Genomic DNA, 16,038 nt, shown 5'->3' with positions numbered 1-16,038 from the left:
GGTCCTCCCCCTAATTTTCAAAGAAGAAATACGCAATTTCACATCATTCTGGACCATAATTATTTCCATATCTGTGTCTAAAATGTTGGAACGGTTCGAGCAGATGATAAATAAATAACACTCAAAAAGCTCATACACAATTCTTGCTAAAGTGCTAAACTACAATTATTAATTTTATTATTATTATTAATTTGTAAAGTCTAACTAAAAGTTATTTAGTTAGTTTTACCCACCCAATGGCTTGGATGCTGCGCCTAAGCCCTGTAATAGTTGGAAAAACCCCTGATTGTTTATGTGTGATGACAGGAAGGATGGAGAAGGATTGTTCCTCTAGTGTGGAAAACACTAGAGGAACAAGAAAGGTGGGAGAGAGTAGGAAAGGGATGAGGGATGAGGGTGGTAATAGAGCAGTGGCTATGACACGTGCCTTTGGTTTGGGAGATCTGGGTTCAATTCCCACTGCCATACATTAACTAATGTGTGTCCCTGAGCAAGACACCTAACCCCTAGTGGCTCCAGACATCTGCTTCGGACATTTTTACCAATTGTAAGTCGCTTTGCATACAGTCGTTAAGCTAAATGACTGTAGGTAATGTAAGGAATCAGGAAATACAAATGAAAAGGAGAGAATTACAATGCAATACAGGCGCAAAAGGCCAAAATGAAACAAGGGAGGAGGGACGGAAGAAGAAGAAATACGAAGCGAGGATGTTCCACCGAGGTCACATTTTTAGACAACCCACTGATGAAATAATTTCAAAGGAGGAGGTGTAATATTTTGGGCTGGAGGAGGTCGTCATAAAACCCCCAGGATGGGTTTTATCGATCCGTCTTGCAGTCTGTTTGTACATGTTTACGAGGCGAATAGAGAGAGAGGAAGAGGATGAGAGGAAGGACGGAGAGTGGTGAAGAGCGAGCGGAGGCGGGCGAGCAGTGTGTAAATGCAGGTGGGCCGCATTGATCTGAGTCTGCAGGCTCCGCATCGACCGAGCGGCAGATGAGGACTGATTACGCCGCAGTTAAGAGGCACATGAAAGGGAAGCACTGTTAACGCAACACCCCCCCCCCCCCCCCCCCCCCCCCCCCCCGACCCTTAATGGGCTTTGGAAAAAAAAACTGCCACGAATACAGCTGTCTGTCCGATGCGTGACCTGCGAGAAGACACAGATAAGAAAAGAGACTATGATCGCTTTGTCTGTCACGACGTTGTAGTTTCATGTCTTGATGAAAGCCGGAATCAATTTCATTTACCAACATTTTACCACGTGTGCATCTTCATGAGCCTCATGGAAAAACTACAGTACATCAGCATGTTGAAGTACTTGTACTTTCTTTGAAACCGAATCAAAGTTTTAAAAACATACGCTTTGTATAGTTTTAAAATTTAAAGGGAAAAAGGACACAACAATAAGTGACGTATAGGACCACAAAGTATTCGCAAAAGGCAAAGAAAAACATTATGCTAAATATATAATATAAGCACACGACCCACTCATCCGACCCTGGCTTAGTTGGAATCACATTCATACAACTTAAAAACAGTTATACTTGAAGTTATCTACATAAGAGTGACATGACACTGTCTTAAACGTGTCATAAACCTTGTAAACAAGTCACGACGTTTCCTAAAATCCCTTTCTTCTTTAACCGTCCCGTTATTCCAGCGTGTCCCGGAAACATAAGCCCACCCAGGACCTTTTCACGACCACGACGTCCCAGTTCCCGCTCCCGAGCAGTCTTCGTTTTGGAGTTTGTGTGAGCGGAAAAAAAACTCGAATGCGATTGTCTGAACCCCCTTTCTGTTGGCGGATCTGTGGGGGCTGCATCCCACAATTTTTGTAACTCTCCAAAGTAAGCAATCTGACAATGACGGCCACTTTCATGCAGAGATTAGCAGCTGTACAGAGGCGGAGAGGATTTGAACTTCTCTGCAGCCATTCAGAACAGCTATAAACCCAAACAAGCTCCCTCTGAAGCAGACTGAGAACTTAAAGTTGTTAAAAATGTGATTCTGACTTTTACTTCCAATCCTATGTGAAACATAAAGAAAATGATTCAAATCTGTATTAGTTGATGTTCATAACCTAGAGAAATGAATGAGATCTAAAGCTCAGTATACCTTGGAAAATGGCCAGCAGTTATGTGAGGAATATACCAGTCATAGTTAATGGGCTATAACATTAAAGCATATTACTTCATTATAACATGAGGTAGGAAATGATCCTCCTGAGAACTGGACACGGCTTTCAGTGCACTATGTCACTGTCAAACTACTGCTTTTCTTTATTTAGAGTGCATGGGGCACAGGTTTGCTAAGATAGTGTACCAAATGTATGAAATGTAATGAAATCATTGAATAAAATGTATCAGTCCCTTAATGTGGTATGCCGGCTGGGGTCTATTTTTGAAGTCTTTTGTTTGCCCATTCATGAGCCAGATGTCCATAATATATACAATATAGTCTATATATATCAGCCATAAACAAATACAGACACATGCTGCTGCTAAACTTGGTTTAGACATCAGTGCTAGAAAATAAAATTGTCATGAGTCACGTCTGTTGTCTAAAATATCCTTGTAGGCTAGGGGGCCCAAACCATGAAAGACGGCCTCAGAACTGAAGTGGCAGTTGCGTCCACATACTTTTGGCCATCTAGTTTGCACTGTTTAGAAAATCTTTTTTTACAAATTCCCCTTTTTTATTCATTCGTTTAATGTGTTATCACTCACCCTGATTCTGACTGGATGACTTGTGTCTTTTTGTTGTAAAGCACGACCGATGAAAAGAGACATTTAAATCAGATGCACTGACCCGGACTCATCAGCCCCATCAAATTTATTTGCTGCGAGCATTCAGAAACTATTTCATGTATATGGTATGAAAGAATTGAAATGAGCTTAAAATACACACACACACACACACACACACACACACACACACACACACACACACACTGCCTTGCTAATCAGCCTTGCCAAATACTCTTCATTTCGACGTCCCCGGCAGGCCTATTTGCGGAGGAATATCAAACGTCCTGCTCACTATCATTTGTTCCCATTAGAGGCTCAGGACTTCATTACCGCCCCCCCGCCGGCTACAGGCTTCAGACACTTACAGTCAGACGGACTGACGGGCGAACATCAAAGATTAGGCTCTTAACTTATCTTTTACAATCTCTGTGAAAGACTGAAGGACGTTACCCACTGCGTGCATAGGGGTGTCCGTCTGTCTCACTGAAGCTTTCCATGTCCGCACTGAGTCGGCGCTGCATGCTCCTCGTCTTACTTTTATCGCCGCAGAAGCTGACTTGAAGGAAGGAAAAAAAAAGATGCAGTGGGAAGAACATTATTGAGCATGTGCATCCCTCTGTTCCTCTCTTTCTCTTCTTTCTTTCTTGTGTTCATGGTGGGGTTGGGTGGGAGGAGGGGTGACGGAGGGGGGGGTATAGATGTGGCAGAAAGAGAGCTGATCAGAGGATCTCTCTATGCAGTGACTTTAATCATCCTTGTCCCTGGCTGCTGACTGATTTCCACTGCTCAGCTCATATTTCTGACATAACTATTTTGCAAACATTTCTTAGTGAGTGAGATTAAAAACTCTCACAGAAAAAGACCAATATCATGAGAGAGAAGGAATTTGCTGAATGTCCGCAAGACAGAAGAAATAGTAAGAGGCCGAGTCTGAGCGAGAGAGACTTAAATGTGTGGCATCGGCAGAGGGCAGTCCTGCGCAGATCTGGGGTCAGGCTAATGACCTAGAAGCTTAATTTGTCCTTCTTCGGCACAGAGTCCCATGCCAGCCTGTGGCAAAGACGGCTAATGATGACCAGACAAGACCTACATCCCTCCGCAAGCTGTCTGCTATCAATCAATTTATTCTAATTTTTTTTTCAGCTCTTGTTTTTTTTATTTATTACTGTTTTTTAAATCATATAACCATAAAATGTCAGTGGAATGTAATCAGTCAGTGCCTTCAATTCCTTATGCATTAGTCATAACCATGATAATACTAAATATCTATCTGTATGATGGGGAGCAGTCTCAGGCAGTGTCCTAGTTTTGAATCCCAGAGACCTGAGGGTAGAAGGCTGTTGCCCGGGTTATGTGGATCTTTAATGGTCCTCCATAGTCTTTTTCTTGCAGCGCCTGGTATTAATTAACTATAAGGCAGGGTAGGGCACCCATGGCATATTCAGCCGAACAGACCACTCTCTGCAGGGCCTTGCTGTCCTGTTTAGTGCTGTTTCCCTACCTGGCAGGACACCAAGATACTTGGACACCAAGGTACTTGGATACTAAAGTAATTGGACACCAGGGTACTTGGATACCAAGGTACTGGGAGAGCAAGGTACTAGGACACCAAGGTACTTATACACCAAGATACTTGGACACCAAGGTCCCTTCATTCTGTTCATTTCCTGCTTATTTCCAAAGTCCACTTTCATCTCTTTAGACTTGCTGACATTTATGAGTAGGTCGTTGACCAGACCCAGTCAGATGCTCTCCTTCTTTTAGGTAAACCTTTTTCCATTTTCATCTTCATACTTGATGATGGTATTGGAGTCGGCTATACAGTAGGGGACTCAGAACACAGCCCTGGGGGGCTCCGGTTTTAAGGATGAGGGTGGAAGCAGTGTGTCTGCCCTACCCCGACAACCTGGGTTATGCCTGTCAGAAAGTCAAGAATCCACATGCACAGTGAGGTGTTCAAGACCTTTAGATGTAATCCCTCCCTTGTCTATATCCTCGTATCTCAACCTCCCACAACTCTTGACAGATGTATGATTTGAACTGTTAATCCAAAGAAAGTTACTTCCCTGTAATCTTTCAAACCACTGTGCACATACACTGTTGTTTCTGTATTATTCTATATTGGATGACACCTCGTCACTCAGTGCAGGCGGTGCTGGATGTTTCAGATGACATTGTGAATGGTTATTGTGCATCCTCTGTCGCTGATGCCTCACCAGCATTGTCAAAACGTCTCTCGTTTTCCCGCCGATCACTGTCGGGCTCGTCTGTCACGGAGCTTTGTCAGCATATTTAGGCAGAAAGAAAACAAAATCGGCAGAAGTTGGGGAGTGATATGACCCAGGGCAAATGACTGATGTTCACCTGCAGTGTGGGAGAACTTGTCGGTGGCTTGTCACGACTTTCCTAGCCTTCCTTTCCTACCGGCTGCATACTGTATGCGACGACTCGAGCTTTGAGCAAGAGAGATCCATCTGTCACCGGCTGCCATTGTTAGCTTCTTCTTTTTCCTCTTTTTTTTTCTCAGTTTTGCTCCCCTTTCCCTCTGAAATCAGTACCTACTTTGATCTCTATTTTCTCTCTTTACTTTCTCTAATCCGCTGGCTCCATACTATTTGACAGCCTAAATTTACTGTTGAGGTGGAGAATTGCCCCCCTTAATATAAGCTGCTGATTTCCTTTACACCATTTAAAGTAGAAAGGCCAAAGCGTCTCAGCAGGGAGTTCTGGCTATTTATTAAAAAGGACCTCTGGCTACACCTCCAGTCTGACTGAAATTTTAAAAAGGAAGGATATTATGTACTCTGCAGCAGAGAAAATGAGAGCGAGAAAATCATGGAATGCGAGAAAAAGCTAATAAGAGGCGAAGAGAGAAACCTATTAAATGGGTGAATGTTAAATCAAATAAAAGTTGTACAGGCATTCATGGTCCTCAGAGGATAAATTGTAAGGACTTTGATGAGGATTATAAGCAAGCTAAATGTAATAACATTTTAAACATCATACATGCTTTGATGCCTCATCCTTCCCCCGTCGTGCCCAACAACATGTGTAAATTTGGGTCCTTTTCTGGGTGAACACGGTCTGGTATATCTGTTGGTATAACATGTCGTTGAACCAATGTAATGCGACGCTGCTTTTTGCTTGCAGGTTTCTCTATAGAGCCTCTGCATATGGGCTCCTGCTCTACTAAATGGGCTACCAGGTGCCCCCGCCTTTATTTTCTTTACAAATTTTTACCCAGCTGTCAACTTTGACTGAAATACTACAAGTCCCAGATGCTTGTAATGATGCCAAACAGTCGTCATTTACAGTACATCTGTGGATTAAAAAGGACTAAATAGAGATACGCACGTCACTGCCGGTTAATAGAGCAGGACGTTGTCTATTAGTGCTTCTTGTTTTTTATCATGCCCATGCATTCGTAAAATGTACATACAGTAAGATTGAGCTGTGACTGCACATGCTTATCCAGCTGTCAACGAGGAATGTGACATTAATATTCATGTATCATCTAACTAAGTATGTGTGTCTATGTACCCGAATGTGTAGGTCTGCATGCATAAATGCAGCTCTCTGTAGAGCCGTGGTAGAAGAAGTATTCAGATCCTTTACTTAAGTAAAAGTACTAATACCAAACTGTAAAAATACTCTACTACTAGGAAAGGTCCTGCATTGAAAAAATTAAGTAAAAGTATGTAAGTTTTAACGGGAAAATGTAGTCAACGCAAGAAAATCCTCACATTTTAGAAACTGGAAACGATCCAAACATTGTGTTTAATGGTCTCATCATTTCAACTGGACTTGTAGGCCGTTATATTGTTGGCGAGTTTTATTTATAATAAAACATGGAATTTTATAAAGTACATGTGTTTTGTGTGCATTTGTCAGATGAATGTCGTCAAGTAAAAACTACAATATTTCTCTCTGAAATGTGACGGAGTAGAAGTAGAAAGTGGCATGAAAATAAAAGACTCAAGTGAAGTACAAGTACCTCAATTTACAGTACTTGAGTAAACGTAGATCTAGGATGAATTTACAGAGACTTTTTTTTGTTTCTTACTCGGATTAAGCTGAACAGTTGTGGAACAGTCTTGCATTGCAAGACCCTCCACCACAGCCCTGCACAGTAGGGTCTGGCTAGTCCACACAACTTTCTGGGATGGGAGAAACACCTGCTCTGGTTTATTTGCATTTCTTTAAAGCAATCACAATCCTCTTGGCTTGGGCCTCTTCAAAATAACCTCAGGAAGGAACTAGTTTTGGTGGAACGTGTGTACATTCAGAAGTTGTTAGACAGATAGTCTAGCTAGCTGTCTGGATTTACCCTGCAGAGATCTGAGGACCAGGTAACATTAGTCCTCAGATGGACAGATTAGACATTTTTTTTTGTTTTAAAAATCTAGCTAGCTGTCTGGATTACCCTGCAGAGATCTGAGGACCAGGTAACCATAGTCCTCAGATTGGACAGATGTCTAGCTAGCTGTCTGGATTACCCTGCAGAAACTGAGGACCAGGTAACCTAGTCCTCAGATTGGACGAAGTCTAGCTAGCTGTCTGGATTTACCCTGCAGAGACCTGAGGACCAGGTAACATAGTCCTCAGATGGACAGTAGTCTAGCTGCTGTCTGGATTTACCCTGCAGAGACCTGAGGACCAGGTAACCTAGTCCTCAGATTGGACAGATAGTCTAGTAGCTGTCTGGATTAACCTGCGAGACCTGAGGACCAGGTAACCATAGTCCTCAGATGGACAGATAGTCTAGCTAAGCTGTCTGGTTACCCTGCAGAGACCTGAGGACCAGGTAAACATAGTCTCAGATTGGACAGATAGTCTAGCTAGCTGTCTGGATTTACCCTGCAGAGATCTGAGGACCAGGTAACCAGTAGTCCTCAGATTGGACAGATAGTCTAGCTAGTGTCTGGATTACCTGCAGAGACCTGAGGACCAGGTAACCATAGTCCTCGATTGGACAGTAGTTAGCAGATGTCTGGATTTACCCTGCAGAGACCTGAGGACCAGGTAACCATAGTCCACAGAAATACACCGATATGTAGAATGCCAACACATTTTTGTATATAATTGTACAGTGTGGTACTAGTACTTTCACTTAAGTGAAGGAGCTGAATACTTCTTCCACCACTGCACATACAGTACATGAATATCAGCAATCAACAAAACCAACGCTTAAATCAAATAGTGAGGGTTATTTACAGTGAGAAGTGACAGGTTGTAATGACTGGGACAGTTTGTAAAGGTTGCCCCGCACAATTGGACGTTATTAGTCAGCTGGTAGCCGAACAGCTGACTAATGAGCCGGTGATAGTAAACAGGAGTGAAGCAGCTGATGCTGTTTAGCAGGTGGAACATCTCGCTCTGCCTGGACTTGTACTATGCTCCGGTTTAGGCCAGGGGTTTCAAAAGATATTATATATGTTTTATGAAACCTGGAATTAATCAAACGTTTTGTGGAACCTTTCGCCACAGTTCTCAGCTTTGAGTTACTAATAGCAGTTAGTATCGCATTGCCAGCTTTATCTCCACAGTGCTGTGGAGTAAAGTCTGGCTACACCACAGATGCATTCTGGGATAGGAGAAGATAGGAGAACACTCTGGGTTGTTTGCATTCCTTTAAACCAATCACAATTGTCTTATCTTGTAAATGTACTTCTGTTGATCCAGACTACTAATGCAGTATAGATGTACAAATGACATTTTCTAGTCAAGGACAGCTACATCTGCAGTAGTACCTCACCATTTTGCTTCTACCGTCCATGCTACCATTGTGTTAGACAGAAATGGGTGCATCAGTGCATCATTATGCATTGAAATAAATCAAGATAAATGCACGATTGTGATTGTTGCTCATGTGTCGGCGACTCACGACCGTCACCAATCATTGAAATTATTCCTGGAGGGAGTTTTCTTCTTCTGTGTCTTGTGTGTCTCTGTATTTCATCACCTTCGAGATACTTCAAGCCACAACTGATGAGATCTACCCTTGGTCTGATGACTCCTTCCTAAACACACAAACACACACACACACACACACACACATACACACACACACACACGCACACACACACACACACACACACACAAACACAAACACACGCTCACTGATACACACACTGATATATACACACAGAAACACAGACTGAAACACACATTCACATTTACACAGACACACATGGACGTACACACTCACACACACACACTGCTACATACACACACTAACACTCACACTGATACACACACACACACATACACACATGCACACTGACTGATAAACACACATTTGCACACATGGACACGCACACCGATATTTACATACACGCACACACAAACACATAAACACACATTTACACAGACACAATGGACACACAAATGGACACACACACTTACAGGGAGACACATGGACACACAGCTGCTCACACAGACACATTAATCTTTTATGGCATCATTTATTCCCCCCCCAAACTGGTCTATGAACGTGTCAGAGCTGTGACGTATCGCTGCTGTCTGGCCAGTATTCATGTGGAGCCTGCGATCAGAAAATCAGATAGATCAACTTTTATTCCCAGAGCTGCACACCAATGGAGTCGTCACACTCGGCTGCATACAAATAAAGACAGCAGGGCGGAAATGGAAACATCTGCAGTGTCACAATGTCAATAATCTGTGACATTTAATGTGAGCAAATGTCTCCATCAATGTCTAACGATCAACTAGCGTCTGACTGATACTGGTGTGCATATGACAGTTTTAAAAACCTGATAATCTATTAGAAGTTTTGTTTTGTTTTTACAGAAAACCTAAACATGTTGATTAAGGATCCCTTGAATTTGCCTTTATTACAAAATTGTGATTAACATGTTTTCCATTTGAAACATAAAGTCATAAGCAGGGTCCAAAATTTGCCTCTGGGGGAGTGTAGTTTGTGTCCCTGAAGAAGTTAAAGAAAAAACGCTAGACTTTCAGGACGGAAATTGATGTCTGTGTCCTGGAAGTATACCCGCAGTTTAATATATTTTATTATCCAATTAGCAAACACACTGAGACATAAGAACGTGTCCCAGGACCAAAAGATAAAACACAGAGAGGAAAGACGAGAATGGGGGAGACCCAACAAAGACACAACAGCAAGAACGGAGTCCCCAGCTCACCGACAAGACACACAAAAACAGACACACACAAACAAACAAAGACATTGACAGAGGGACGAACACAAGACACACTGGGCCAAACACGTGCACAGACAGAAGCAAGGAAGCCAAAGCACAGGTCTACAACATGGACTTTAAGGATTCAGCAATGTTGACCCAAGAGCCCGAAGTCTTAATACGAGCCGTAGAGAGCTCCATGTATATGACATCCAGAAAGGAAAGGGTCCATGTGCGAATAGTCTCGTCATGGGGTGGCTTCCAACATGTTGCAATAACTGTCTTAGCACCTGTAAGTCGAGCAAACTGCACGGTTTTGAGTTTTAGAGACCTGACGGCCCGACAAAAACATCAAAACACAGACCCATCAAGCAAGAAATAAGTGTAATAATAATAGTAATAATGTTGTTCATATTCAAAAGGGACAGGAAGAAGTTGAGAACTTGGGATTTATTAGCAGAGTGAAGTGTGATGAGAGGCTTTGTTGAACTAATTTCAGCAAATTGATTTAGGATCCAGTGTTTGGTTCCTGATTGAAATCAGTCTTTATATGCCGGAGACGTTGAGATTTCGCAGCTCTGTGGGGCAGTTGCTGAAATTCACGAGTAGTATATGAAACTACAGATACAATTTTCTCAGAAGTGGAGCTAAATTTATCACTAATGGCCCTGAAATAATCCTTTATGATGAGTTATCCCGGAGGTGTTTCTGTTTAGAGCAATATTAAAGTTATGATTAATTACTAAAAGCGTGTTGGAACTTCTATATGTGGCTGATTAAAAAAATGGTGGTATGATTAAAATAAAATGACAAGAGTTTTATCCTTTTTTAAACTATTAATTTCAGACAAAGTGACAGCCAGAAGCAAAGGGAAGAAAAAAAAAATTCTCCTTTTTATTACGACCGAGAACTGGGATTTCTAATGTTAGGCTTCTGTTTTATCTTCACTCACTTTACTGCAGCAAAGAGGCAGTGACACCCACCGAGGCTTCCACTTTGCTTTACACCCCCCCCCCCCCCCCCCCCCCCCCCCCCCCCCCCCCCCCCCCCCCTCTTTGTTCTGGCTCAAACCGACTGAGCAGGTATTTAAATGTCAGCGCAGCTTTTCATGAGCTGCTAGAAATAGAGATTGGCTTCTAATAAGCAGAAGTATTGGATTGGGGAAATTCAAGGCTGGCCCGTGCTATGTTAGGCAGTATCGGCAAATATTAGGGACGCCGGCAGTCCAGGTGTGTGTGAAGAGAAGGGAAAGATAATTAAAATATTTCAAAAAAATTGTAAATACGTTGAATAAAGTGTCAAAACTGTTTTTAAAAAGCCAAGAAAAGTGACCAAAATGTCGGGAAAAATGACCAAATGTCAGTAAAGCAACAAAAACCTCCAAAGTAATGCCAATAACATTAAATAAAGCGTGAGTAACAGAAAAGGTGGCAAAAAAAAGTCAAAAAAGCTTAAAATACAGTGGAGACAGCATCAAAGACAGCATCAAAGACTTCAACAAAGCGATAACACTTTTTTAAGCAACAAAAAAGTGACAAAAAAAAAACCCAGACCAAAGGTCAATAGGCGTCAAAAACATCCCAAAAAATGCCAATAATGTCAAATAAAGCTTAGATAACGTAGAAAAAAGACTAAACATCAAATAAGCAAAACAAACAGCTGAAATCTTGCCTAGGGTCCCAAATGTCAGTAAAGCGCCAATAACGTCCAAAAAAATGCCAATAACATTAATAATCAATATTAATAAGACATTACATTTATATAGCGCTTTATCATTGACACTCTCTACCTCCAATATGTAGCACCCACCTGGGTGATGCACGGCAGCCCTACGACACACACCAGCTTGTTAGAGAGGGAGGGGAACGTGTTTTTAGTGGTGGGGAAAACCGGTGCACCCAGAGAAACCCCCGTAGAAACCCTCCGCAGAAAACCCCCGCACACGCGTGAGGAACACGCAAACTCCACACAGAAAGGACACCGCGGTTCAAACCGGTACCTTCCTGCTGTGAGACCACAGGGCTAACCATTGGGCCACCGTGCTGCTTAAGTAAAGCTTACGTAAGAAAAGAAAAGGGGGCAGAAACCTCGAAAAAGCTTCAAAAGCAGTGGAGAATGCGGCAAAAACTTCAACGTGATATAAAAAAAAATTTACAGGCAAAAAAGTGACAAAAACATTGAAAAAAAGCAACAAAAACGGCAAAAGAAACAACTAAAATGTAAAAAAAGAAAAAACTGACCAAATGTCAATGAGTGCCAAAAAACACCAAAAACGTCCCAAAAAACGCCAATAATGTAAAATAAGCTTTGAAAACATAGAAAAATACACACAAAAGATGTCCATACAGCGACAAAAACAGCTGAAATCTTGCCTAGGGCCCCAAATCGGTCAGGGCCAGCTCTGGTGAATCACTCAGTAGTGGAATATTATAATATATGATAATTCACCACCATAGCATGTAGGTTTTACTTGGACATTTTTACAGAAAGTATAAAGTACAAAAGGTAACAAACACGGGAACCAAAGTGGCTCCGACCTGTAGCAGTCATTAAGAGGAGACAAATCTACGGAGCCCCAGAGGGGACATGGAGGGGACAAAATGTCCTGGGGACAAACTTTAAACTCAATCTTGACTTTAATGGAGGAAAAAAAAAGAAGAAAAAATATATATAATTTTCTGGGGACTCAAGATCTTGAGTCTGAAAGTCAATGTTTTCTCTTTCTCTTCGTTTTTTATATATACAGTATATATATATATATATATATATATATATATATATATATATATATATATATATATATATATATATATATATATATATATATATATATATATATATATGTACTGTATATATATAGATATATATAAACTTGAACAAGACATCCCAGACGAACGTTCATTCTACTGTACAGCCCTCACCCTCGGTCCCAGTGATGCTAGCAAACACACACACACACACACACACACACACACACACACAGGATATACAGTACATACTTACACGCACACATATACTAGAAATAAACATGAATACATACTGTACATACATGCATACATGTCAAAGAAAAAAGATAGAAAACTGTGTGTATACAAGGTACATGTATACACATGAATATAGATCCACACACATACAGTATATGAACACGTTTTTATCTCTGTAGCTATGTTGCTTTATGTTACTGGATATGCTCGCTGACTATCTCTTTTCTTACTCTTTCTTACCTTAAATTTGACTGTGAGCAACTGCAACTAAACAGTCCCTGGGGGGATCGATGAAGTTTTCTTTTTCTGACTTCATCGCTTGGGGTCCGGGGCTAAAAGCCAACAAAATATGGCATTGATCAGGTTGGAGCGAGTTCCTCTTCGTCTAACGTAGATGTGTGTCTCAGAGGGAGAAGTGTTTTCCCCGGCAGCGCCTCAAAGGCTTTGAGACACATTTAGTCACGGCCATTGATCTGCACCCGATGCCTCGTTGATGTGATGTACCCGAACGCCTCAGTTTACTCACACTCCGCTGCTGTATTTGCACTACAGTCGATCAGAGCCTCGGGGCGAGGGCCAGCCGAGTATTACTTTTATTTTCTAATGCTGTTAGCTTGTACTTCATCACAAGCAAGCGATGGACTGTAAGTCGTACGTCAGGTGATGTAGGAACACCGGGCTTCAAAGTGTTTAACCCTTGTGTTGTCTTCTCGTCAAAATTGAAAATCAACGCTTTTTAATCCTTGTTTTTAACTTTTTCTTCCATTTTGGTCCCTTTTTCAACACTTTTTTCAATGTTTGGCACTTTTTTCACATTTTCTAACACTGTAACATTAACTTTTGTTTTACAGTTATTTTTGAAATCTTTGGTCAATAAACCTCATTTATAGGAAATTATACTTGTAATGTTTGAGTTACAAAAGCAGAAATTAGGAATTATTTAGACTAAAATTAAAGGAATGGACGTTGATGGATAATCGCAGACTGGAATATCTCAACTTTTACTCAATACTATTTGGAAACTACTTAATCTTTTTTTTTCAAATGCTGTAAAATTGAATAAGACGCCCAAAAATGTATGAAAGTAGAGATGTGTAGTTGCCAAAGAGCGTTGGGTGGAATCACTCATGTTATTTTGGGGAATTAAAAAGAACATTGATAGAGGACAACGGGTCATTTTGACCCGAGGACAACATGAGGGTTAAGGACATGTAAGTAAGGAAGGAAGGAACAGTTTATTTATATAGCACAGTTACAAAGTGCTTCACGCACAAGCACGATAGATATGGATAAATAAATAAGAATAAACATGAACAACAGAATAAAATTTAAATACAGCATAAAGGGGGTGCAGTCCTTTACATGAAGGAGGCTAACATATGAAAGTGGGTTATTAAAATATGTTTAAAGTTACATTTACGTTACTACTTTTTGTTTGTTTTTAAGCAGTGTTTTGAGCCAAAAGCGATCTCCGTGCACACAAGTGTTTTTAGCTCCAGTAGAAGAACTAATCTCTGTAATCTCTCACTCTATAATTTATATAAATATAAAGTCCCAACAAAGCGCGAAAACACCTGCCTATCACAGTAAACAAAGCATTTATTGTTTTTCATTTTTTTCTGAAGCAGCAGCTTCTAATCTACGCTTATTTTCCCTTTCGTGATGAAAGAAGGAAGCTTTTTAGTTTAGAAAATCCCCTCATCATGTATTCCCTCCAAGAGGCGAGCTGAGGGCCGCTGTGCGGGCTGAATGCCGACGTATAGATCGGCCGAGTCTCAGAGATTATGTCCATTGATCGAAAAAGGAGGCGGGTTTTGGTAGTTTCCATTGACGGCGGCCTCCCGGCTGATGCTGTGTTCTGTGATTCCAGGGGCTGAAGGAGCCGTGTTCAGCAAATCAGTGGAGACGCCTCACGTCAGGGCCGAGCCTTTCAAGGAGCTAAGGTGAGTCGGCGTCTGTTCTTATCATAGCACACAACCAATACATACACAAGAGTGCCAAATAATGGGTAATCAGCCGTATGGGTGGAGCGGTTGCCAGCCAATCAGGAGGTTGGAGGTTTGATCCCCGGCCCTGCAGTCCCATGTTTAAGTATCCTGTGTCTTGATAAATTATAATTATTATAGAGGAAAGAGAAAACAACGATCTGAGATAGATGGTTCGAGGGGAAGAGGAAGCTGTCCATTCGGACATATTTTGGTGAAACACAGACTATTTGGTCGATCTTACATGTGAACAGCTGAGAAGTGTTATTCTGCAGGGGCGGTAATGACGTCATGAGTCTTTTTGGAGTTGGGGCGCTCCCGTCATCTTAATTGTCATAAAACTAAGTCCAAGGCAGTCTTTTTACCGACAAAATCAAACGTGTTCGATATTATCGTGAGTTTTAGGTCTTGGTAGTGAAGTTAATTGAAGTGAACATTGTCAAGAACCAATGGGTGCTCTCCCTCCAGCACCAAACAGGAAGCAGCAAACAGCCAGAGCTGGGGTTTTTAGGGTTGCTACGGCGCTAAGTTGTTGATTTTTAACCCTTCTGAAGCTTGTTAACAACAGGAGATTTACCTGCGGATGCAGACCTCCGGGTACTGGAGACATTCATCTGCATGTACGGCCGAACAGAAAATCTGCAAATTTTCACTTAAGTTACCAGCTAACGCTAGCAGTAGCTAGCTAGCTTGGTTAAATTTTTGAAAATGAATCTAGTTGTAGTTTTACACATGACAGTCTTTAACGTTAGATGTGAGATGGTGTCAGACGGTGACTTTCGACTTGACTCAAACTCCAGATGTGGGACTTTAATCTTTATTTTTATGGAAACGTCTGATGAGCTGAGCATAACATTCATAATGTAATATGTAACGTATCCGCTGCACCAACTACATGAGTGTTTAACAAACATGTCTGCCGCACCGGCAGCTTCTTTGCCATTCATCAGAAGCTTTTTTCCTTTGAAAAGTTCATACCAATTCAATTAAATTGTATTTATATAGCGCCAAATCACAACATCAGCTTTCCATAAAGAGCAGGTCTAGAACGGACTCTGGGATGTTATTTACAGAAACCCAACAGTTCACCAAGAGCAAGCACTAGGCCACAGAGGCAAGGAAACACATCCTTTAAGAGGCAGAAACCTGGAGCAG

General features: G+C 41.5%; 1 protein-coding gene and 1 long non-coding RNA gene across 4 annotated transcripts in view; one reads left to right on the top strand and one right to left on the bottom strand.

Moving 5' to 3' along the window:
* Positions 1-16,038, top strand: part of sgcd (sarcoglycan, delta (dystrophin-associated glycoprotein)) — a 361,460-nt gene that overhangs the window by 320,286 nt on the left and 25,136 nt on the right. For all 3 annotated transcript variants that reach the window (XM_032534643.1, XM_032534642.1, XM_032534641.1), the window contains one exon: positions 14,769-14,841. In XM_032534643.1, coding sequence (XP_032390534.1) covers positions 14,769-14,841 — 73 coding nt within the window. The remainder of the gene's footprint in view (positions 1-14,768; positions 14,842-16,038) is intronic.
* LOC116701079 (uncharacterized) overlaps positions 14,337-16,038 on the bottom strand; it is an 11,681-nt gene continuing 9,979 nt past the window's right edge. Inside the window, exon 3 of the long non-coding RNA XR_004334804.1 lies at positions 14,337-14,419. This is a non-coding gene — a long non-coding RNA (uncharacterized LOC116701079). The remainder of the gene's footprint in view (positions 14,420-16,038) is intronic.

This window comes from Etheostoma spectabile, chromosome 13 (genome assembly GCF_008692095.1).
Source record: "Etheostoma spectabile isolate EspeVRDwgs_2016 chromosome 13, UIUC_Espe_1.0, whole genome shotgun sequence".
NCBI lineage: Eukaryota > Metazoa > Chordata > Actinopteri > Perciformes > Percidae > Etheostoma > Etheostoma spectabile.
This window is presented reverse-complemented; position numbering and strand designations above follow the sequence as displayed.